This window comes from Carcharhinus amblyrhynchos, chromosome 7 (genome assembly GCF_965287045.1).
Source record: "Carcharhinus amblyrhynchos chromosome 7, sCarAmb.v2.hapA, whole genome shotgun sequence".
NCBI lineage: Eukaryota > Metazoa > Chordata > Chondrichthyes > Carcharhiniformes > Carcharhinidae > Carcharhinus > Carcharhinus amblyrhynchos.
Window position 1 is genome coordinate 55619873 of NC_137330.1, and position 24788 is coordinate 55644660.

The 24788-nt window shown below is 41.9% G+C and overlaps 1 protein-coding gene across 4 annotated transcripts in view; it reads left to right on the forward strand.

Annotated features, from left to right (window-relative positions):
* The window catches only part of LOC145344961 (proto-oncogene tyrosine-protein kinase LCK-like), an 87049-nt gene that overhangs the window by 21710 nt on the left and 40551 nt on the right, over nucleotides 1-24788 (forward strand). For all 4 annotated transcript variants that reach the window (XM_080192352.1, XM_080192353.1, XM_080192351.1 and 1 more), the window contains exons 2-5: nucleotides 4082-4176; nucleotides 8388-8430; nucleotides 15338-15428; nucleotides 19835-19933. In XM_080192352.1, the coding sequence (XP_080048478.1) occupies nucleotides 4087-4176; nucleotides 8388-8430; nucleotides 15338-15428; nucleotides 19835-19933 (323 nt within the window). In that variant the 5' untranslated portion in view covers nucleotides 4082-4086. The remainder of the gene's footprint in view (nucleotides 1-4081; nucleotides 4177-8387; nucleotides 8431-15337; nucleotides 15429-19834; nucleotides 19934-24788) is intronic.

Below are 24788 nucleotides of genomic sequence, written 5' to 3' on the forward strand. Positions count from 1 at the left end.
AATTGAAATTTTGAAATAAATAGTAATTTAATCAGACAGATGTCTCTGCAATGTGGTTGATTTAGATTTACAAATGCTGGTGAGAAAGTCAGAGTTTTTAATGATTTATTAAAGTTTAAGGGACCAGACAAGGTTGCTTGCAGAAATTCAAAAACCAGGAGGTCTTTTAAATTTTTATTGACATTATTTCCATAAAACCTACTCAAGTTGAATGGTTACACACTAAAATCTAGGGGTATTAGCTTAATGATTGGATTTTACTACTTTGGACGAAAGCTATCTTAGCAGATTGCAGCGAGTACTTTGGGACGAGCAATGAGCCATGCTCTGAATGCAAAGACGTGTGCGTTGACACCACTTGAGTTAGTTGTTGATTGCCCAGGACTTGGTCCAGTTAAGAAGACGTTCATGTTTTGATGTGATGATCCATGTTTAGAAAAATAGAAACAACAGAACCCATTTGGAATGGGATAAGTGAAACCTCTGTATAGGCAGTACCGCGTTACATTTCCTTAGCGATTGGAGTTGAGTGCCTGCTGTTTGATTGAAATCACAACAGCAAAGACAAGTAACATAATCTAGGGGTGAGCAAGTAGTCCATTCGTCATCAAATGATACGTGCTTGTCCATATTTTTAGTAATCTATAAGACACTGGGGGAGACAATGGCCTCATGGTATTATAATAAGAACATAAGAACATAAGAAATAGGAGCAGGAGTAGGCCATCTAGCCCTTCGAGCCTGCCTAGACTATTCCTCCAGAAGCTCAGCCTAAGTTCTGGGGACTTGGCTTTGAATCCGGCCACAGCAGATAATGGAATTTGAATTCATTTAAAAGAATCTGGAGTTAAGAATCTACTGATGACCATGAAACCATCGTTGATTGTTGGAAAAACCCATCTGGTTCACTAATGTCCTTTAGGGAATGAAATCTGCTGTTCTTACGTGGTCTGGCCTACATGTGACTCCAGAGCTACAATAATGTGGCTGACTCTCGGGCAACTCAGGATGGACAATAAATTCGGGCCAGCTAGCAACACCCATGTTCTACAAAATGAATTTTAAAAAATGATGTATGATAGTCTCTAGAAGCATATAGACTTATAACAGGACAGTAGATTTCCAAAGCATTTCAAAACCTGTGAAATGCCTTTTGAAATGTAGTCACTGTTGTAGTATTGAGAAACATGCCAGTCAATTTGTGAACAGCAAAGTTCCATAAACAGAAATGTGATAAACGGTAAAGTGACAATATTAAATATTGTATTATTAAAACAATTCTGTATTATGTGGTTAGTTTTACTTCTATTCAGATACTCTAGTCTCTCAGGGAAGATTACAATTCAGTGAAGGTCCAGTGCAACGTTATATATTTAAATTTATTGGGCAGCCAATGGTTGTTCTAATGTTCCAATTTGAAAGGACCCAAGACAGTGACAAAGCACACAATTCAAGTGTATGTGTGCAAAATTTATTACTTAAAATAATGGATTCAAGTTTAGTTTGTGGCTAAAAAAACATACTCACAGATCTTGATTAAACCCAAGGCTAACTGACCTTGATTTTAGTATGTTTGCCAGAACTTGGCTTACAAAAATACATTGTTCATTTTTAAAATTTTTGACAACGGGGAAGCTGAGTTTAGACAGATTGAATTGCAATAGACTTTCAGCCCGGAAATGGAAATCTTAGACTTCAATTTTAAAAATGACGTGTGATCACACTGACATATTCCAGAGGTTGTTTATCTGCTTTTCCACCCAGCTGTGTGCTATCAGGTGGTTTTAGTAATGCTCTCCTATTGGCCACCCAAAGAATGGTAAAAGTGTATGACACAGTGCTACTGGGAGTAGCTGAGGCAAGTGACGTAGATGCTTTGAGGGGAGATGAGTAAAACACGTGACAAAGAAAAAAATAGAAGAGCGTGATGATAGAGTTAAATGTAGAGGGGTGGAAGAAGGCTCCTGTAGAGTTTAAATGCTGGCATAGATTTGTGAGGCTGAATGGCCTTTTCTGTGCCATTGACTCAATGTAATTCAATCTACATTGTAATATTTTAGTCTAGAAATTCAAAGGGGTATTGTCCCAAGTAAGCATTAATTTAAGGACTCTTGATCAACTCTTTAAAATGAAAAGGTTAATATGCCCATTTAAAGTGCTGAATACTGATGGATTTAACAATTAGTGTGAAATGTTTAGAAGTAATTATAGAGTTAGAAGTCAGAAAGTGGTGATGATGGATTTTGTTTCAAATCGCGAAGGTTATATTTTTCTCTTTAGCTTAATTAGGAAATTTATTGTAAATTTATTTTATTAGAAAATGCATGCCTTTTTCTAACAAAGGTGTGCTTGTTTACACAGAGATTTCCCACATTAGAACTGTTCCAGGAATGTTTTGGGGATATTTGCTGTTTACTCAGTCTGGTGTAGATGCAGTGTGGAGGGGTCAAATATTTCCTGAATATTGTGTAAATTGTGTAATGGTCTTTGTGGAAATTAAATAGTGGAATAAATTTAACAGAATCTGCTTAACCAGAATAATTTAGTAATTCAGTTTCAATTTGATTCTGTTCTACATTTCCCTTCTTCTGCCCCAGGTTCTGACCTGCATTGGGGTAAATTCCTGCAAGCACCATGCCCTGGTACCCAAGTAAATTATCAAGCTTCACATTTGAACATAAACAGAGAATACCAGTCAGCCAAGTAATTATTGTGGTTAGGAGTTGAAGCAAAGGGGCTTCATAGCCAAACCTAATTTTCTGTATATTTTCCATGTGCAACTTCCAGTACAATTGACTGGACAGTATTCAGGAGTGTGATGGAATACTCCCCACTTGCCTGGATGGGTATGGCTCCAAGTACCCGCAAGAAGTTTGACACCATCCAGGACAAAGCAGCCCACTTGCGTGGCACCACATCAACAAAATCCACTCCCATCCACGCACTTACTTTTATCCATCCATACACACACACTCACCCAGCTCTCACATGCACACACACTCACATGCACACACACACACACACACACCTCTCTCACACACACACTCACCTATTTCTCACATGCACACATACACACCTCGCTCTCTCTCACACACACACACAAATGCACACAGACAAACCCTCAGCTCTCTCTCTCACATGTCTGTGATCCCCATTAGCTCTGCAGCCCAATCCTTACCCCACTTTCCCCGTCTTGCCATGCTCTCATTCCCACTCTGAGGTCTGCTTAAAAGGAATAAGCAGTTCAGACTTATTTCCCCATTTTCCTGTTTTTTCCTTCTAGGCTTCTTCCGCTCCCACTCTGAGGGTCGCTTCACTCACTCTGAGACCCCTTCTCTGATTTCTGCCCAGTGGACATATCCTCTCACACTAAATTGTTTGCGCTTGCCCTGAATTTGTGTTTCATGCTGTTTCCAGCTCATCCAATCAGAGGCTGAGTTCTGAAGAAGCATTTTATTTTAAAATTTTATATATCAGTCTTGCCTGCCGCGAACTCCTGGGAGCTTCCCGAAGAACCATAGCATTTCACAGAACCCAGTTTGGGAAATTCTGGTCTAAGTGAACTAATCACCACTGCAAATGTTCATGCATTAATAATTGCCATTTGGATGAAGATTTGGTGGGTGCCAGTAGCTGTGTGTCGTCTAAACCAGTTGCAAAATTGATCTTTAGAAGAGGGGAGGAAATTGGCTTTAAAGGAATTGAGCTCACGCTGATGTTATTTACCACTAAAAAAACCCATGCTAAGCTGTTGAGTGTCAGCGTGTCAGCATGTCACAGACCAGAAGTTAGTGGGCACACATACTTTGCCCGACCACAACTCAAACTGCTCAGCATGAAAGGCCACGGGCCTGGTTTGATTCAGTTGTGTACCACATTCAGGGTATATTTTTAATGATTTTACATTTCTCATGTGTATGTGTTGGCAATAGGAATGTTGCCAATAGCAATCTGTGGTGTATTAACAGAAAGATTACTTTTACAGTTAATGGAAACAAGCTGATCCATGGTTAGAGGCACAGTGATGACGTTTATCTGTCAGAAGTTCATTATGAATCAGTTAGGTTCTTTTTTGTTTCAGAAAGGATGGGCTGTGCCACTAGCATTGAAAAGAGAAAGCATGGCACCCAGCAGGGCCAGGCTAAAGATCTGCAACGTGAAACCATGTCACGGCACGTGAGTACAGCCATGAAATGCTTATCATTTTATTTTACTCTGTTCTTTAAGGCAAATGTTTAAATAGTAACAGAAAATACACTCAATATACAGCTGGTCAGTCAGCATCTGAAAAGTAAGATAAATCAGTTATACAGAAGTGATGAATACATCCCCATCCTAAAAATTGATCCGTCGTTCCCCTAGCACTTTCTGTTTCCTTTTCACATTCTGACATTCACAATCTTTTGTTTTCATGCCATTTTATTTTTCATTTTTTATCCTTACCATTTTAAATCAGCCATGCAAATAGGTGAGCTATTTGATAATAACATTCTCACTCTGGGAGTCGAAGTTATTCTCATTCTGAGAGTTTGGGGTTTATTCTCACTCTCTGAGTTGTGAGTTGGTAATTATCGACCTTGGTTCACAGTAACACTCTTGCTTCTGAGGGTCCCAAGCCTCACTTTGGACTTGAGCACTTGTCCTATGTGCAGTAATGAGGAAGCGCGACATTATTAGAAGCTGATGAGCTGTTAAACTGGGGGTGGGAGTAAAGGAACCCATGCTGCTCAGCACAGTGCCACAGTATTTAGCACTGCTGCCCCACAGCACCAGGGACTCGAGTTCAATTCCAGTCTTGAATGACTGGGAGTTTGCATGTTCTTCCCTTGTCTGCGTGGGTTTCCTCTGGGTGCTCCAGTTTCCTTGCACAGTCCGAAGATATGCAGGTTAGATGGATTGCCCGTGCTAAATTGCCCCTTGGTGTCCCAAGATGTGTACGCCAGGAAGGTTACTACGTAAGGTTATGGGGAAAAGATCTCAGTAGGATGCTGTATCAGAGAGTTGGTGCAGACCTGATGGGCCAAATGGCCTCCTCCTGCACAGTAGGGATTTTATAATTCTACTCCAGCAAAGAAGTGTAAGATGTTCTTGAGATGTTCTGGCCTATTTTCAGTTGTTAAATCAAAATAAGATTCCTCAACTGACATCCCACAAAACCGATTAACTGGACATTCATTCTAGTGCTGTTTATGTGACAAAACAATATCATTAAAAGCAATACATTGGTTATAAACATTATCCTGAGGACGTGAAAAGTACTATATAAATGCAATTTATTTCCTACTGTTATAAATCTTTTATACTATAGAATAGTGGCTGGGATGTTTGTAAAGATCAATGGTAGGGCCACTGTTCCTTTTGATAACACCAATGATGTTGGAAATTGGAATACTTGGAAAAATTCTAAAATTTGCCAATGGGCCAGATTCGTCAACCTTGATGCAGCTGGGATTCTCCCGTGCCGCTGAGTGCCAAATTCTCCGTCCTCACTGGCAACAGCAGCAGAGTGTGCACGGCTGGGGGATTCAGTGGAATGGTTTCAGGAATGAGGGATTATAGTTAGAACTGTAAATTGGAGAAGTTCTCCTTCGGGCAAAGGAGATTGAGGGGAGTTTTGATGGAGGTATACAATATTATGTAAGTTGAAATAAAGCACAACTGTTCCCATGAGCTGATGGTGCAAGGACTGAGGAACACAAGTATAAGGTTTTGGGCAAGAGATGCAGGGGAATATGAGGAGGACCTTTTTATGCAGTGAGTGATAATGATCTGGAACTCATTGTCCATGTAGGTGGTGATAACAAATGAATGGTTTCAAAAAGAAATTGGATATGCACTTGAGAGAATAGATTTCAAGGCTAGGGAGATAGAGCAAGGATAACAGTCTGATTAGATTGCTGAAAAAAGAACTGGTTAGGGGTTGATGGCTAAATGCCCTCCTTCTTTGCTGTAATGCCTCTCTAATCGTCTGAATCTAATGCCTGGAATTTTGTATAAACTTGGGAAATCCCAACCTGTGCAATGTTGCTTGGGAATTTTGTCTTTTCACGCAGTGCATTCGGGCTCACAGTGCATTTTGCGAGTGTGTGAGGAGTATAAGTGTGTAGGTGGATTGGATAGAAAGCTCGATTTGGTTTTCAGTCCAGCTCCCAACAATATCTAAAGGTCCCCAAAACCTTACCGCTCACCTCTCTCATAATCCCACCCACCCCAATGCCACCTCACATCTTTCATCTACATCATGTGCCCTGAGATCCCTCATGTCACCCCATGGTGCCTCAGATCCCTCAAAACAGTCAATTCCACCTCATGTCCTATGGACTCACTCCATAGTTAGTTCAGCCAGTATCCACCATGCACAGTCTCCACGAGCCATAGAATACCAATAGAAATTATTTTAAAATGATTGGAAGCAAGTAAAACATCTAACAATCTAATAAAACCCTGAATTCAAACACACTGATATTAACACTGGAAAAAATGATTCCATGGTTTGTAAACAAGAAACCATATGGAAGGCATAGTCTGTTATTGAAGTGCCTCAAAGTTGCCAATCATTCCTGGATCAATAGATCACCTGCAAAGTTGAAGTCAATCAACTATTTTTAAAATCCATCCATAATGGTTACAGCTATCATAACGAAAGCTTCCAGTTACATTTCTAGAAACTGCAGTAACATAGTGTCCCATTTCTGGGCCACTGAAAGGGTGGCATGGTGGCAAAGTGATTAGCAGTCATGCCTCATAGCGCCAGGGACCCAGGTTCAATCTGGACCTCGGGTCACTGTCTGAGTGGAGTTTGCACGCTCTCCCGTGTCTGTGTGGGTTTCCTCTGGGTCCTCTGGTTTCCTCCCACAGTCCAAAGATGTGCGGGTTAGGTTGACTGGCCACGCTGAATTGACCCTAATGTCAGGGGGATTAGTATGATAAATGAGGGTTACGGGAATAGGGCCTCGGTGGGATTGTGGTCGGTACAGACTCGATGGGCCGAATGGCCTCCTTCTGTATTGTCGAGATTCTATGATTCTATTCCAAAGCATTCTGAATGCCTGTCAATCAGTTGAGGGACGCAGATGCTGAATTTTTGTTTAGTTTTCAAAGGCAGAGTTTTTTTAAGCAGCCAGAGTTGTGATTCAATTTAAATCACAATGTTAAAGATGACAGCAGAGGGTGAGGAAACCTCTTTTTACATTTTTAATTCATTGTGGCATTTTTGACAATTGGAAAAGCACTGGAATGCAGGACAGCAATTACAACTAGCTGCTCAGGCAGCTTACCTGTGTAGAGCAGAATCCCCCTTTGAAGAATGACTGCATTAAAAATACATCTAAAATTGCAATACAGTATCTAAGACTGAGAATTGCAGATGCCTTTTGGAATGTTCCCAAATCTTCAGCAACTTCCCCCAATAGTTACAACCTGCCCAAGGAGATTTATTTTTAAGGCTTCCAAAATCTGGCATGACCACACAACAGTGGTGTGTGGGAGAAAATACAATTTTCCCGTGGTTCTCGCAGTGGGAACCCCAACCTTAGAGGCCTAAATGGTGTGAGCTTGGGAAGATGGAGAAAAATTGTTTTCCTTTGAAACACAGTTTTCTAAACTGCAATTTCTGCTTCTACTTGGAGGTGAAAACACAGTCCTATGCCCATTTTATTTCAGTTAATGGCATATTTAACTAGCATGGAAAAGGGTTCACGTTCTCCATTACAAATATAAACTTCATAGAAAAAAACCTCAAAGCCTTTTTGGATAACATCAATATCAAAAAGAGCTTATTGATACTTGGACTTTTATTTTGTCTCTGTTGAGCTGCATGAACTCTCACGAGCTGTCAGCCTCAACTCCATGGCATTCTTATCTTTGGGTCAGGTTTGTAGGTTTAAGTCACACTATGTAATTTGAATATACAATTCAGGCCAATACCTCGATGCAGTATCAACCCCAGGCTGCTTTCTCTGTTAAAATATTGCATGGAGCAAATTGAGACAGAGCATTGGAGTACCCTCCAGTGTTCTGACCAATATCTAATTATTCAATCAATAGTAGTAGAGCAGGTTACCTCATCATTATTCCAGTGCCGTTTGTGGAAGCTTGCTGTGTAAATATTGACTGAAATATTTCCTACATGACAATAGTAAGTGCATTTCAAAAATACTTTATTAGCTGTAATGTGCTTCAGGATGTCCTGAGTTTCTTAGTGCTAGATTATTTTTTGACCTTTAATGTTTCAGCACTAGATACAAGATGAAAGCCCCCTCGAGTTGATTTGTGTTCCCTTTAATATTTGAAACACCAATTTTGGCATTTCAGTTGCTTGTTCATTTAATTATAAAATCATTTTATTGAAGAACTGCCTCCAAAGAAACTAATGTCATCTTTTACAGGTTCGCTTTGATAGTCAGATTTCATCATTTGAACACACGCAGGGTAAGATTGTTTTTCTTCTTTGTTTACTGAGTGCCAACATGTGCTTCTCTCTTACAATGGGCGAAAATTTGTAGAACTGGTGGGAGCCCTGGTCCCTTTACTCCAGGAGGCCCATTGCAATTACAAGACAAGGAGACACTTACCTGGACAGAGTGTGCCTCCCATCAGATTCATTTCGCAATGGGGTGAAAACTAACCTGCTGGCTAATCAAAGGCCAACAGCGCTCCATGACTGGCAGTGCGACCGGGTGCATTGACTGCTGCTAGTAACACACTGGGACCTTCACTGGTTACATAAGAACATAAGAACATAAGAAATAGGAGCAGGAGTAGGCCATCCAGCCCTTCGAGCCTGCCCCACCATTCAATAAGATCATGCCTGATCTGTCGTGACTCAGTTCCACATTCCCGCCCTCTCCCCATAACCCTTAATCCCCTCGCTTATCAAAAACCCATCAACCCGCGTCTTAAAAATATTTAGCGAGGCAGCCTCCACCACTTCAACGGGCAGAGAATTCCAGAGATTCACCACCCTTTGAGTGAAGAAGTTCCTCCTCAACTCCGTTCTAAACCGCCCCCCCCCCCTTTATCTTGAGGCTGTGCCCCCTAGTCCTACTGTCCTTTCTGAGCGGGAAGAGTCTCTCCACCTCTATCCTATCCATCCCATTCATCATCTTATATATCTCAATGAGATCTCCCCTGATTCTTCTAAACTCTAACGAGTGCAAGCCTAGTTTATTCAGCCTCTCCTCAACTCCGGTATCAGCCTAGTAAACCTCCTCTGCACTCCCTCCAAGGTCAAAATATCCTTGCGTAAGTGCGGCGACCAAAACTGCACACAGTACTCCAGCTGCGGCCTCACCAATGCCCTATACAGCCGCAGCAAGACCTCCCTACTTTTATATTCAATCCCCCTCGCTATGAAGGCCAGCATCCCATTTGCCTTCCTGACCATCTGCTGCACCTGCAGGCTGGGTTTTTGCGACTCATGCACAAGGACCCTTACCTTGGTGCATTCATGGCAAGAGATATGTGGGATGGGATGGGGGTCATGGTCGCTTGTTGGGTGACTTTCTGGACGGATGGGATACCGATGCAACTCTTGCGTAATCTTTGAGGCACCATTGAATGCTGGTGGGCTCAGGGATAATTGGTTTTAAGTGACTCAATGATAAGTTTAACTGACTTCCCACCACTAGGCTGCCTTCTCGTGCTCTTGTGTAGTCCTGGACCATACTTATATAGGTTGTGTTAGGCTGCACCCGTTTTTCAGTTTCTTAAAAAACCTTCTGTCACATTTTCATTTGCACTGCAGTCCCATACTCCTGATCTGTGGGCACCTGATGCAGAGGTGGGTGGGGAAGGAGAAGGACCTTGTCAGGAACCTGCTCCTGGGCATGACTAAACTTGCCATAAACAGACCAGTGGGTGACTGAGGGGGTCATCCAACCCAACTATCTGCCCCTCCACCATGGCTACATTCGTCATGGGGTGTCCATAGCGAGGGAACATACGGTGTCTACTGCAGTGTCTTCAGCCACAGGTGTGGTGCCTGAAGATTGGTGGGTGGCAAACGTTATGTCCTTGTTTAAGAAGCGCTGCAGGGAAAAGCCTGGGAACTACAGGCTGGTGAGCCTAACATCTGTAGTGGATGAATTGTTAGAAGGTGTTCTGAGAAATAGGATCAACAGGCGTTTAGAGAGGCAAGAAATGATTAAAGGCAGTCAGCATGGCTTTGTGAGTAGAAAATCATATCTCACGAATTTGATTGAGTTTCTTGAAGAGGTAACCAAGAAGATGGATGAGGGCAGTACAGTCTACATGGACTTTAGCAAGGCCTTTGACAAGATACTGCATGGTACATTGTTACATTAGGTTAAATCTCATGGGATCTAGGGTGAGGTAGCCAAGTGGATAGAAAATTGGCTTTATGACAGAAGAGGATGATCATAGAGGGTTGTTTTTCAAACTGGAGACCTGTGACCAGTGGTGTGCTCAGGGATCGGTACTGGGTCCACTATTATTTGTCATTTATATTAATGATTTGGATGACAATTTAGGAGGCATGGTTAGTAAGTTTGCAGATGACACCAAGATTGGTGGCATAGTGGACAGTGAAGAAGATTATCTAGGATTGCAACTGGATCTTTATCAATTGCGTCAGTGGGCTGATGAATGACAGATGGAAGTTAATTTAGATAAATGTGAGATGTTGCATTTTGGTAGATTGAACCAGGGAAGGACTTACTCAGATAATGTGGGGTGTTTGGGAGAGTTGAAGAACAAAGAGATCTAGGGGTACAGGTTCATAGCTCCTTGAAAGTGGAGTCACAGGTGGACAGAGTAGTGAAGAAGGCATTCAACATGTTTGATTTCATTGGTCAGAACATGGAGTACAGGAGTTGGGATATCTTATTGAAGTTGTATAAGACATTGGTAAGGCCACACTTGGAATATTGTGTATAGTTCTGGTCACCCTATTATAGAAAGGATATTAATAAACTAGAAAGAGTGCAGAAAAGATTTACTAGGATGCGATTGGGACTTGATGGTTTGAGTTAAAGAAGAGATGAGATAGACTGGGTCTTTTTTTCCCTGGAGAGTAGGAGACTTAGGAGTGATTCATAGAGGTCTATAAAATAATGAGGGGCATAGATAAAGATTAATGGGTAGCATGGTGGCACAGTGGTTAGCACTGCTGAAAAAGCGCCTGGGACCTGAGTTCAATTTCAGCCTGGGCTCACTGTCTGTGCAGAGTTTGCACGTTCTCCCTGTATCTGCGTGGGTTTCCTCCCGGTGCTCCAGTTTCCTCCCAGAGTCCAAAGATGTGCGGGTTAGGTTGATTGGTCATGCTAAATTGACTCTACTGTCAGGGGGATTAGCAGGATAAATGTGTGGGGTGGTGGACCTGGGTGGGATTGTGGTTAGTGCAGACTTGATGGGCCAAATGACCTCCTTCTGCACTGTAGGGATTCTATCATTCTATGGCAAGGACATCTTTCCTTAGATAAGGACATAAAAGCGGTACACGATGCTCCAGTGTGGCCTCACCAGTGCCCTTTACAATTGCAATAAATCATCCCCATCTCTAAACTAACACTTCCTTGCTATGAAGGCCAACATACCATTTATCTTCTTTATTGCCTGCTCTACCTGTGCACTTCCTTTCATCGACTGATGCAGGAGGACACCAATCACCTATCTCAATTCACAACTATTCAAGCAATAACCTATCTCCCTATTATTGCTATTAAAGTGGATAACCTCACATTTATCCACATTATACTGCATCTGCCATACATATGCCCACCCACTCAGCCTGTCCAAATCATGCTGAAGCATCTCTGCATCCTCCTCACATCTCCCCTTTCCACCTAACTTTGTATCATCTGCAAATTCGGAGATAATACATTCAGTTCCCTTTTCCAAATTATTAATATATAATGTGAACTGTTGGGTTCCTGACTGCCAACCAGGACCTGACTGCCAATTAGAAAACGACCCACTTATACCAACTCTTTGCTTCCTAACTTCTAACCAGCTTTCTATCCATCTCAAGACATAACCTGCAATTCCATCTGCTATAACTTTACATAGTAGTCTGTTCTGTGAGACCTTGTCAAAAGTCTTCTGAAAGTCTAAGTAAACCACATCCACTGGTTCTCCTTGGTCAAATCTACAAGTTGCATCCTCAAAGAATTCCAATAGATTTGTTAAACATGATTTCCTTTTTGTAAATCCATGCTGACTTTGTCTGATTATACCACTGCCTTCCAAATGCTGAATTAGGTTGGGCCTATACTAAGATGCAACCAACAAACACATCTTTCCCTCACTCCCTTTGTCAGCATTCCGCAGGGGCCATTTCCTCTGGGATACCCTTGTCCACTCCTCTATCAGCCCAACAACTCACCCCCCTTTCCCACGGTACCTTCCCTTGCAATTGCAGAAGGTACAACACTTGCACTTTTACCTCCTCCCTGCTCACTATCCAAAGGCCTAAACATTCTTTTCTTTATAGTCCCTCTGTCAACTCAGTGCCAACTCATAGCACCTCATGCACCCCTCCGCTCCCCCCACTCCCCCCAGCTACCCTTATACTCACCAGATTAACTCACCCAGCATTTAGTATGGGCAGATCTCTGAAACCATGGCGAGATGAAATGAAAGAAGATCTAAATGTCTATTGCTAACTTCACGATATTCAATGAGTGCACCCTCATTGATAAGGTTTAAATCCCTTTAAGTATCTAATCCCTTATAAAACAAAAAATGCCTCAAGTACTTAATCCCTTATGAAAATAAACATTTGTATTCAGATCCCTACATCAAATATAGTATCTCTTTATAACCACTTAGATTTATCAATTAAACTGTGAATTTATAGGTCCCCCACTGTGAGAAGTCCACTTGTGGAAGCATCAATTGGTACTAATCCATATGTGAATAAACAATGAAAGAGCAAGCACTGACTCTTTCAACTTTTTACCAAAGATTGGAGATTTAAATGACTAGCTTCACACTTCCTCAAAGCTTATCAACTATTATTGGACATTCTTAACAATCACAAAGGGTACCTGACCTCCGAAGGGTACCTTACCTCTTCTGAAAGGTACCTTCCCTCTTCCAAAGGGTATCTTACCTCTTCCAAAGAGTACCTTACCTCTCCAGATAACTCTGACAGCTTTAGGTCTTTTTCTCAAATGTCTAAACCCATGAGTTGTATTTCAGAAATCTCAGTAATGAAAATTAGATCTGTTTGAAGCCGTGCACTGGTACAAGCTTCACTTGTACCAGTGCATGGGACTATGTCGCCATTTTGGCCAACGTGCAGAACCTTTCTGTCTCTTCAAGAAGGGTTTTATCTTTAGGTAGCTATATCCCTTAAATTATAAATGTGAAACTTCTTCATGCCCGAGTTCCCCCCCCACCCCCATCCTTTGGCAAGCTTAGTGCGGTGACCAATAAATCAGGGTTAAGACCAAAAAAAACCCTGCCAGAAGTGATATGCTTAGATTCTGCTGCTCTGATGTTAGGACTAGAGGATATGCCCTAATAATCTATCTATGGGGACACAATGGCCTAGTAGTATTATCGCTACATTATCAATCCTCAGCTAATGTTCTGGTGACCTGAGTTTGAATCCCGCAATTTGAATTCAATAAGAAATTGAGGAGTTCGGAAACCATTGTCGATTGTTGGAAAAACCCATCTGCTTCACTAATGTCCTTTCGGGAAAGAAATCTGCTGTCCTTACCTGATCTGGCATACATGCGACTCCAGAACCACAACAGTGTGGTTGACTCTCAAATGCTCTCGAGTAACTCGGGATGGGCAATAAATGCAGCCTAGCCAGTGATGCTCATGTCCCATGAATGAATAAAAAAAGTTCAAATGAAACAAAATGGGCTGCGGAAGCTCAGTCATTGATGATGTCTAAAGCAGAGATTAACAGATTTCCAAGTACCAATGATTTAAAGGATATGGGAAAGTGTGGGGGAAATAGCCATTGAAGAGGCAGCATGGTGGCACAATGGTAAGTGCTGCTGCCTCACAGCGCCAGGGACCTGGGGTCAATTCCAGCCTGGAGTGACTATATGAAGCCTGCACATTCTCCCCATGTCTGCGTGGATTTCCTCCGGGTGTCTGGTTTCCTCCCAATCCATCAGACCATAAAACATAGGAGCAGAATTAGGCCACTCAGCCCATTGAGTCTTCTCCACCATTCAATCATGGCTGGTACTTTTCTCATCCCCATTCTCCTGCCTTTTCCCTATAACCCCTGATCCCCTTTTTAATCAAGAACCTGTCTATCTCTGTATTAATGACATTCAATGACCTGGCCTCCACAGCCTTCTTTGGCAAAGAGTTCCACAGATTCACCACTCTCTGGCTGAAGAAATTCCTCCACATCTCTGTTTTAAAGGATCATCCATTTAACCTGAGGCTGTGCCCATTGATTCTAGTTTTTCCTACAAGTGGAAACATCCTCTCCACTTCCACCCAAACCAGGCCTCGCTGTATCCTGTAAATTTCAATAAGATCCCCCCTCATCCTTCTAAACTCCAATGAGTACAGACCCAGACATCAACTGTTCCTTAAATGACAAGCTCTTCATTCCAGGGATCATTCTTGTGAACAGTCCAAAGATGTGTAGCTTTGATTGATTGACCATGGGAAATTGTTTCTTATTGTTCGGGGGATTAAGAGAGTAAATGCGTGGATCTACAGGGATAGGAACTGGGTGGGATTGTTGTCAGTGCAGGCTTGATGGACCAAATGACCTCCTTCTGCATTGTAGGGATTCTCTGGTATTATGGTTCTATGATCAGCCGTGATCATATTGAATGGCAGAGCAGGCTTGATGGGTTGAGTGGCCACTCTTCCTATATTCTAATGTTTCTCAAGTCTTTGGGCTGACAACTGTGCATAAGATGAATAAATAAATTAGAGAAGAAAGGAAGTATGTGGGGCGAAAAAACATGCACAGCTATTGGACCTACACCAAAAAGACACAATTTACAAGGATATAAATGTTATTGTAATTCAGCTGAGGGGAAATGGTTTAATAATGTACTCAGTTGTCAAGTTGCCAATAATAGTGGCCTAATACATACTCCTCCTTTCTAAACTGAACAGTTTTTTTCACGTTTGCATGTTAGAAGTGTGATGTTTGTTGTCATTTTATTAACTCAACACCACAAAATTTTCAAGCTGCCAATCCAAAGGTATCTTTTGCAAGTAAAAGCAGTTTGCAGAAACTGAGAGTTAAGACTGGGATAGTAATTAAAATTAAAAGACAAAACACTTTTCTTAACAAATTGGATATTAGAATGTTTACCATACTATCAGCAAACCTTTTCGCAGCTCAACAAAACTAATTTCTTGGTGGCCTTTCTTCCGGCAGAGAAGCGAGTTGTAGCATTGTACGACTATGAACCAACAAGTGGACGTGACCTGGGATTTAAGAAAGGTGAACAACTGATTGTGCTAGCCGAGTAAGTAAATTTAATTGTTTCTTTTATAGTTAAATAGAAACAGTTGCTTCTCAAACCTCTGAAATGTAATCCTTAATTTGTCTTGGATAATGTAGGAGACAATGATAAGAATGCCAATCCTTAACTTTTTAAATATAGGCTACTTCAGACAATGTGAAAACCTACCAGCATTAAGTAGGAATGGTGGAAGTTAATATTGCTGTATTAGTTATGGGCACGGTATTTGTACAGTTCAATTGGTGAGAAATATCAATCCAGATTTGGCAGTTGTAATGATGGCAAAACTGTCAGCTCTGTTATCATTGTAACTGTGAAACTGACAGCAACTTCTGCCATCAGCACATGCAACGTAAAATACACAAGAACAGAAGCTGCTGACTGTGATTCCCAATCCTCCACACATTGTATTGTTGAAGATCCCACAGACAGCAAGCTATAGAAGTCATTATACTATTGACAGTGCTGGTAAAGGCCTGTGACCAGCGGTATGCCTCAGGGATCAGTGCTGGGTCCACTGTTATTTCTCATCTATGATTTTTATATATTTTTATACTTTCACTGTAACTTCATTGCAGTGTTAATGTAAGCCTACCTGTGACACCAATAAACAAATAAAATAAATAAAAATCCCCTGAAAATATTCATCTTGTTCATGAGATGTAACTGAGTTATTAACAAAATACGAGATCATAATTATTGCTGAAGAATCTCTCTTATTAAACTCATTTTATAGTTGCGTGATTCTTTTTTCAGTTATGATAACAATCCCATTGGGTAGAATTTTGCACCGGCATCTGCCACGAGCACAAACAGTGATGTGGGTGCAAAATCTCGCTGGTGACGGAATGAGGTTTCTCCCAGAAAAGTCAGAAACTTCATTTCAATAAATTATAATATTATTAAAGGGCTTCCCCGCTGTATGTTCCCTCCCAGAATAGAAACTCCCCCCTCACTGCCGTTATATCATGTCGGTCAGATTAAACCTGATAGCGCTTGTCTGCTGTACTATCTGGATGCCATATTGAACAGGCACCCAACATCATCTCCTCACTGTTGAAGAAAGATCATGGACCTACTGAAAGTGAAAATAGATTTCCATAAGCATGCTGAGGTCAGAGAATGGAGCTCTTGAGAAAGAAGATGGATCACCAGGAACACTCTGAGGCTGGAAGATGGATCCAATCCAGGCCACCGAGTCTGGAAAATCCACCTACAGATGCTGCCCCTCCCACCCACTGCTCTGGTGTTCTGGGGTTTTGCTGCCATACGTTATGGCGGTGCAAGTCTGGTGCTGTGTAGTCTGCTATCATATTCGGCTGCTATATTGAAAATGCACCCAATGTCCCTGACCTGTTATTAAAGAAAGCAGATGGACCTCCCACAAATAAAGATGGACCTACTGAGATAGTGGATGGATATGCAGAAATATTCTTGAAGCTGGAAAATGAACCTCCTCAAGACCAACTTTGGAAGATCCACCTGTCGATGCTGTCCTCACCCAGGTTGCAGGTGACCGCCATCCTGCATTCCAGAGAGAGCCCCAGACATTATTCAGGTGAGGCTGACATCTGGATGCCATGTTGTCCCAGCCATGTTTAGCACCAACATTTTTTTTGCTGTCGCCATGGAGAATCGGCTTTGGGTGATCTTTGGGATGCAAACCAGTTTCACTCTAGCCTCCAGCGGATGGCCTGATCTGGCATGGCAAGCACCAATGGAAGATCCCCACGAGAAATTTACACCGGCGTAAAATCGATTTGCGAACCATCTGCCGAATTCATGCCTCTTCCACCTGCCATTGAACCTGCCGGCAACAGCATGTGAGAATTCAGCCCGTAGATTCTAGCATAGAAATGTTCGTAGAAAAACACAGAAATGGATATAATCCAACTTTCATTAACTAGCTAATTAATTACTTATTCATCCACTGCAGAGTAATTGAGGAAGTCCTAATAATCATCTGTTGTTGGTCATTTCTACTTAATATTGCTAGTGGTTTAGCTCAGTTGGCTAAGACAGCTGCTTTGTAGTGCGAAGTGATGCTAACACTGTGGGTTCAATTCCCATACTGGAATGAGATTATTCATGAGGCCCCTCCTCCTCAAACTTGCCCATTGCCTGAGGCGTGGTGATCCTCAGTTTCAGCCAATCAGCCTATGATCATCTGCGGCTACAGGGACCTTTACCTCACTAGAGGTTAGTATACTAAAATATTGCATAGTTTGACAAAAAGTGTTCAAATCACAATGACTTTTTTTAAATATAAACTATTAGTACAAAATGGCACTTAACCTTCTTAGCCTGTGGAATATAGTCTCTTTAAAAAAAAGGTCAAGTTAAGTAGCCAAACTAAATCCTAGTAAAATGAAATCTAAATCCCAGGCCACTTTTCAAAAGATGTTTTTACTTATCCTATTGACTTGTTACTGTTTTAGTTTCCTTTTACTGTTACTGTTACTGTTTTAGCTGAAGTACAGTAAAAAGTCTGACACCAGGTTTTAGTCCAACCTATTTATTTGATAATACACTCACTAGCTTTCGGGGTTACCCCCTTCGTCAGGTGAATGGAGAGTTCTGGCCTCAGACAGAGCATATAAAGCACAGACAGTTTAGAGATTACTGATTAAAATGCGAATCCTTACACCTAACCTGCTGTTCAAGACCTGAAGTGGCTGATAATGTGAGTGGAAGGAGCACTGATCACAGTTTAAAGAGATGTGTATTGTCTCCAGACAGTACAGTAAGTGAGGTTTTGCAAACCCAGGCAAGTCATGGGGGTTACAGATAGTGCGACATGAACCCAAGATCCCTGTTGAGACCGTCCTCATGTGTGTGGAACTTGGCTATCAGTCTCTGCTCAGCGACTCTGCGCTGTCGTGTGTCGTGAAGGCCGCCTTGGAGAATGCTTACCCGAAGGTCAGAGGCTGAATGCCCATGACCACTGAAGTGTTCGCCAACGGGAAGGGAACAGTCTTGCCTGGTGACTGTCGAGCGATGTTCATTCATCCGTTGTCGTAGCGTCTGCATGGTCTCCCCAATGTACCATGCTTCGGGACATGCCGGATCATCGACATGGATACCATCATCACACGTGAGAATACCATCCACCAGGTACACGGTAAATACTCTTGCAACTCGGCCAACATTGTCTACCTGATACGTTGCAAGAAAGGATGTCCCGAAGCATGGTACATTGGGGAGACCATGCAGACGCTATGACAACGGATGAATGAACATCGCTCGACAGTCACCAGGCAAGACTGTTCCCTTCCCGTTGGCGAACACTTCAGTGGTCACGGGCATTCAGCCTCTGACCTTCGGGTAAGCATTCTCCAAGGCGGCCTTCACAACACACGACAGCGCAGAGTCGCTGAGCAGAGACTGATAGCCAAGTTCCGCACACATGAGGACGGTCTCAACAGGGATCTTGGGTTCATGTCGCACTATCTGTAACCCCCATGACTTGCCTGGGTTTGCAAAACCTCACTTACTGTACTGTCTGGAGACAATACACATCTCTTTAAACTGTGATCAGTGCTCCTTCCACTCACATTGTCAGCCACTTCAGGTCTTGAACAGCAGGTTAGGTGTAAGGATTCGCATTTTAATCAGTAATCTCTAAACTGTCTGTGCTTTATATGCTCTGTCTGAGGCCAGAACTCTCCATTCACCTGACGAAGGGGGTAACCCCGAAAGCTAGTGAGTGTATTATCAAATAAATCGGTTGGACTAAAACCTGGTGTTGTCAGACTTTTTACTGTGTTTACGCCAGTCCAACGCCGGCATACCCACATCTTAGCTGAAGTATCCAGACGATTTGACTGCTGAGATACTAAGTATAAAAAGCTATACTGTATTTAGAGAAAAAAAATGATGATGTTTGGTGCTGACTTCAACAGGCCACCTGTGCAAAAATTGATTTATTTCAGATGATAAATTTCACAAAGCCACAGTGTACATAACAGTCTTAACTGAGTCAAGTGGAATTGAAGCTTGCCTTATCTTGGGAACTTTGAAGAACAGAGATAAAATATGCCCCAAATGTTTACTTCATATTTTAAAAGATATCCTGGAGGATTTATTTCGCAAAAGTTGCAATAAAGTATTTGATGCAAATGGAGAAAATGCTAACATCATTACATAATACCAACAATAATTTTATAGATGAGTAATCTATAATCCAAAAATGTGCAGGTTAAGTGGTTTGGACATGGTAAATTGCCCCTTAGTATCAGGGGACTAGCTTAGGTAAATGCATAGGCCTGGTGGGATTGTGCTGGATGCAGACTCAATGGGCTGAATGGCCTCCTTCTGCACTATAGGATTCTATGATTCTAATATCAGTCACAGCAATATTTTCATAATAATCCCAAAAGTGATTTAATTTCTCTCACTTTTTATTCCAGAGAAGGAGACTGGTGGAAGGCAAGGTCATTGATTTCCGGAGAAGAAGGATTCGCTCCCAGTAACTTTTTGGCAAGAGTGGCTTCGTTAGAAGTGGAAAAGTAAATCTTTCAAATTTTATCATCAGTTCCTGTGGTGGAGTTTTTAAACATCGAACATAGAACATTACAATGCAGTACAGGCCCTTTGGCCCTCGATGTTGCACCGACCTGTGAAACCAATTTAAAGCCCATCTAACCTACATTATTCCAATATCATCCATATGTTTATCCAATGACCATTTAAATGCCCTTAATGTTGGCGAATCCACAAATGTTGTAGGCAGGGCATTCCACACCCTTACTACTCTCTGAGTAAAGGACCTACTTCTGTCATCTGTCCTATATCTATCACCCCTCAATTTAAAGCTATGTTCCCTCGTGCTAGTCATCACCACCTGAGGAAAAAGGCTCTCACTGTCCACTCTACCTAATCCTCTGATCATCTTATCTGCCTCTATTAACTCACCTCTTAACCTTCTTCTATCTGATGAAAACAGCCTCAAGTCCCTCAGCCTTTCCTCATAAGACCTTCCCACCATACTAGGCAACGTCCTGGTAAATCTCCTCTGCACCCTTTCCTATGCCTCCACATCCTTCCTATAATGCGGTGACCAGAACTGTACGCAATACTCCAAGTGCGGCTGCACCAGAGTTTTGTACAGCTGCAACATGACCTCATGGTTCTGAAACTCAATCCCCTTACCAATAAAAGCTAACACACCTTAAGCCTTCTTAACAACCCTATCAACCTGGGTGCCAACTTTCAGGGATCTATGCACATGGACACCGAGATCTCTCTGCGCATCCACGTTACCAAATATCTTACTATTAGCCCAGTACTCTGTATTCATGTTACTTCTTCCAAAGTGAATCACTTCACACTTTTCCACAGTAAACTCCATTTGCCACCTCTCAGCCCAGCTCTGCAGCTTATCAATGTCCCTCTGTAACCTGCAACATCCTTCTCCACAACTCCACCGACTTCAGTGTCATCCGCAAATTTACTAACCCATACTGCTCCATATTTTTATTCTTTATTACTGGTTCCATTCTTGGTCCAAAATGTTAAAGCAATAATCATTAAAGATAGTTATTTATAATTTCCTACAAGCATTATTGTTAGAAGATGGTTCTATGAAGCCGTGAAATTTGAATATTTACATTTGTCACAGCTTGCTTTGTTGTTTTTGACTTTCCAGTTCAATCTCATCATTTATACATTTCCTCCGATAGAATTATAGAATCCCTACAGTGCAGAAGACCCATCTGGCCCATTGAATCTACACAAACTCTCTGAAAGAGCATCTTAACCATGCCCACCCCCCTGCCCTATCCCTAATACCTCACACATTTACCACGGCTGGTTCATCTAATGTGCACAGTTTGGGACACTAAGGGACAAATTAGCATAGTCAATCCACTTAACCTGCACATCTTTGGATCATGGGACGAAACTGGTGCATCTGGAGGAAACTCACGCAGGCACAGGGAGAATGTGCAAACTCCACATAGACAGTCACCCGAGGTCAGAATTGAACCTAGGCTCCTGGCGCTGTGAGATGGCAGTGCTAACCATTGTGCCACCATGCTGCCCACAGAAATATGATGTGCCACAGATACTTTTCTTCTATTTATGTGCAGTCTAACAAGGATAGATGTTGACCAAAATGCAAGTAGAAGATATTAGGAAGCCACAACAGATCTATGAGAAGCGATAAATTAATTACTTTGGACAGATATTGTTTGTCAGAACTATAGTTGTGGCTGAACAGTAAATGCACTTACACCCATTTGACTATGTGCAAGTTTGTCACATGGATATATCTTTTGCACAATGTGTGATACCAGGGAGTGGTTAGGATATAGAAGTCAGTACTGCAGGGAATAGTTGAGATAATCAGCATGGATGCATTAGGGGAAGCTGGATAAACACACAAAGGAGAAAGGAATGGAGGAATATGCTGATCGGGTTAGTAGAAGGAGGTGGGAGGAGGCTCCAGTGGAGCAGTGGCCTGTTTCTTTATTGCAAATACTTTCCAATTCTTTGTGATGAAGTAATGGAATTATTCCTTAAATGGCAGAACTTTAATTTGCACAACACAAAGCAAAAACCTGCTTTCCTGGCATCATCTTATCAACATAGGTAATTGCTAAGCGTAAAGATCTTTCCTGAAATCTGTTTAGAAATTTTAATTGAGCTGTGTACGTACAAGGTGTAGCATTTGCAAATTTCCTCCTACCATATAAATCAAACCTAAATTGTAGAAAAGATTTAGGTGTTTAAATGTGCCTTCATTAAAACACTGAGAGAAAGAATGTGTATTAGCAAAGACTTAACATGTTAATAGCCTGTACATTTTTGGATGGTGGGAAGAAACCGGAGCACCCGGAAGAAACCCTGCAGACATGGGGAGAACATGAAACTACACACAGACAGTGACCCAAGCCAGGAATCGAGCTCAGGTTCCTGGAACTGTGAGGGAGCAGGGCTAACCACTGTGCTGCCATAATGTTACTAAACGCATTCTTTCATTGTACACAAACATTTTTTGTTCAGACGAAAAGAGCCCTTTTTAATCATGCTAGCAGCAATCTAGTTAGGGAGCTTTGCTGATTAGAATTATATAAAATAAGAGATTTTAAGTAAATTATAATACTTGAAATGGAAAGTTAGCTTTCAGTGAACGGTTATAATAGATGCTAAAATCTAAGCTGGTAGATTTAAGATTACAGAGTATCTAATTATGCCCCTCAGAAATATCCAAAAGTGACTAAATTAATTTTGATATGGAATCACTGGAGGAAAGAGTGGCAGCCATTTTGTGTGCAGCAATAATGCAGATATCTAAACACTATTGATCAGCGCACTCTTCTAAAATAGTGACATGGATAATGTCTGTCTAAACAGGCAGAAAGGGCTCAAAAGGATGTCTCTTCCAACAGTTCTGTGCTGGTATGTCAGCCTGGATTATAAGCATAAAATCTTGAAGTAGCGCCTGATTTCCTAATATAGATAGTATAATGCAAGAGCCGAGTACATTGTTATATTTCTTTCTCTGTTGGGGAGGTGTAACTGTATAGTTCAATAACGGCTGCCTGTTGTGAATCCTCATGGTGTGTTTTTTGTCATCAGTAATACACAACTGAAAGAAGACAACAACAAGATGGGGTGGAATTTTATTTTACATTTCATTTGAGAAAGCAAGGGGTGAAGAAAATTGTGACACAATTTTGAAGTCTTAAAGTAGATTTTGAGGAAACTCCATGTGCACATTCAGTGAGTCAGCACAATATACGTTTGTCAGGAAAATGGCACTAAAGGCATACTTAGGGATAGTGGGGGCTTCAATTGTAACCAAGAGGACTGCTCTAATTACAAATGTACATGTGAAGGTCACACGTTTGGTTGGAAGCAAATACATTGGGAGGTGAAGATAAAGTAAATGTCTTCCTCATCATGATGGGACCAGCTGCTTTTGAGGTGGTCAGATGGCATGACAAAGAATGAGTTTGCACTGGGAGTTGAATTGGCTTCAGACACGGTTAAACAGGACAGAGTTATTTACAGTAAGGACCGGTAAGAGTACGTCTGTCTTTGAGGAAGTGCTAAGAGAATGCAATGTGGTCTTTGAGAAAGGCAGACCAAATGATAAAATTAGGCATCTCAAAGGTCAAGGTAAAGGACAATGTACAGCAGATACTTTGTGCGCTTAGGCCTGTGCCTTATGCAAGCTTGCACTTTGGTAAACCAAAAACTGAGCTATGATCATCCTCAACCTTTTAGGTATGTTTACTGGGATGCTCTTCTATATTGTAAATCCATGAGCTACTGGGAGATATGACTCAGTATAAGATCATTATGCCATTCAACATAGAGGCACACATTCCTCCTTGATGTTAGTAAGTCTTCAAAGTCCCAAACTACTCATACTACCTCCAGCTAACTTCCCCAGATCCAAGAACTCTCTGCTGTCAGCCCCTTCAATAGTACATGCTGAAATTATACAAATGTGTCCTTGATATATCACCAGCCTGGGCCTCCCTCTGATGCACTTTGACCCAAGGCCCAGCTTCATTGCTTGGCAGGCAACTTCAGAGGCTCTTTCTTCATATGTCAGTGTGGAGACTTGGTAACTTTGTTAGTCGCACACTTTATTCTGCGATCTTTACCAGCTAACAGGTGTGGCATTTTGCCCAACCCACCAGCCCCCACTCCCCTCCTACCTTATAACCCCCATTGCCATGCAGACAACACACAAAAAAATCCCTCAATGGACTCACATCTTAAGAATGATGACACACACCCTTGGAGCTCACAGAATGTCACTGAGCCTTTTACAGCAATGCAACTAGATTTGCTGGACAACTCCAAGGTTGCTGACCTCCAGTGCAACCTCTGTCCAGCCTGCTCTTGTCTGTGTGGGTGATCTCTTCTTCCCCTCTGCAAGCATGAGGACTCCTGCATATCACTTACAGACTGGAGATGGGCTAGCAGGGAGTTCTTGCTGAACCTTTGGGGCTGTCCTTGACCTGGGGCCCCCCATACCTCCTGGCTCCATTCTTTCAGCCTTCTGCATTGACGAAGAGAGTTAAAGACCTTCTTCTGGGTTATGGCCTGCCCCTCTGTGTCAATTGGGTGCCCATCATTTCCTGATGCTATTGACTGGCAGCTCCCTAGCAGCCATTTGTTGGCTGCTACGGCTAAAGTGAATGTCAGAAAGACAGTGAAAGTCACAACAAAATCAAAGTTTGCCGGTAACACAGAATCCAACAGTAAAGCAAGGGCAGTCAGAGTCTTTGATTATGCCAAATTAATCATTGTCACCATCCCAACTATTAATCAGAGTTCTTGGTGCAAGTGAAGGTTCAGGTTTTGACTTATTCAGCAATATCGAGAGAACAGATTCACTGGAAT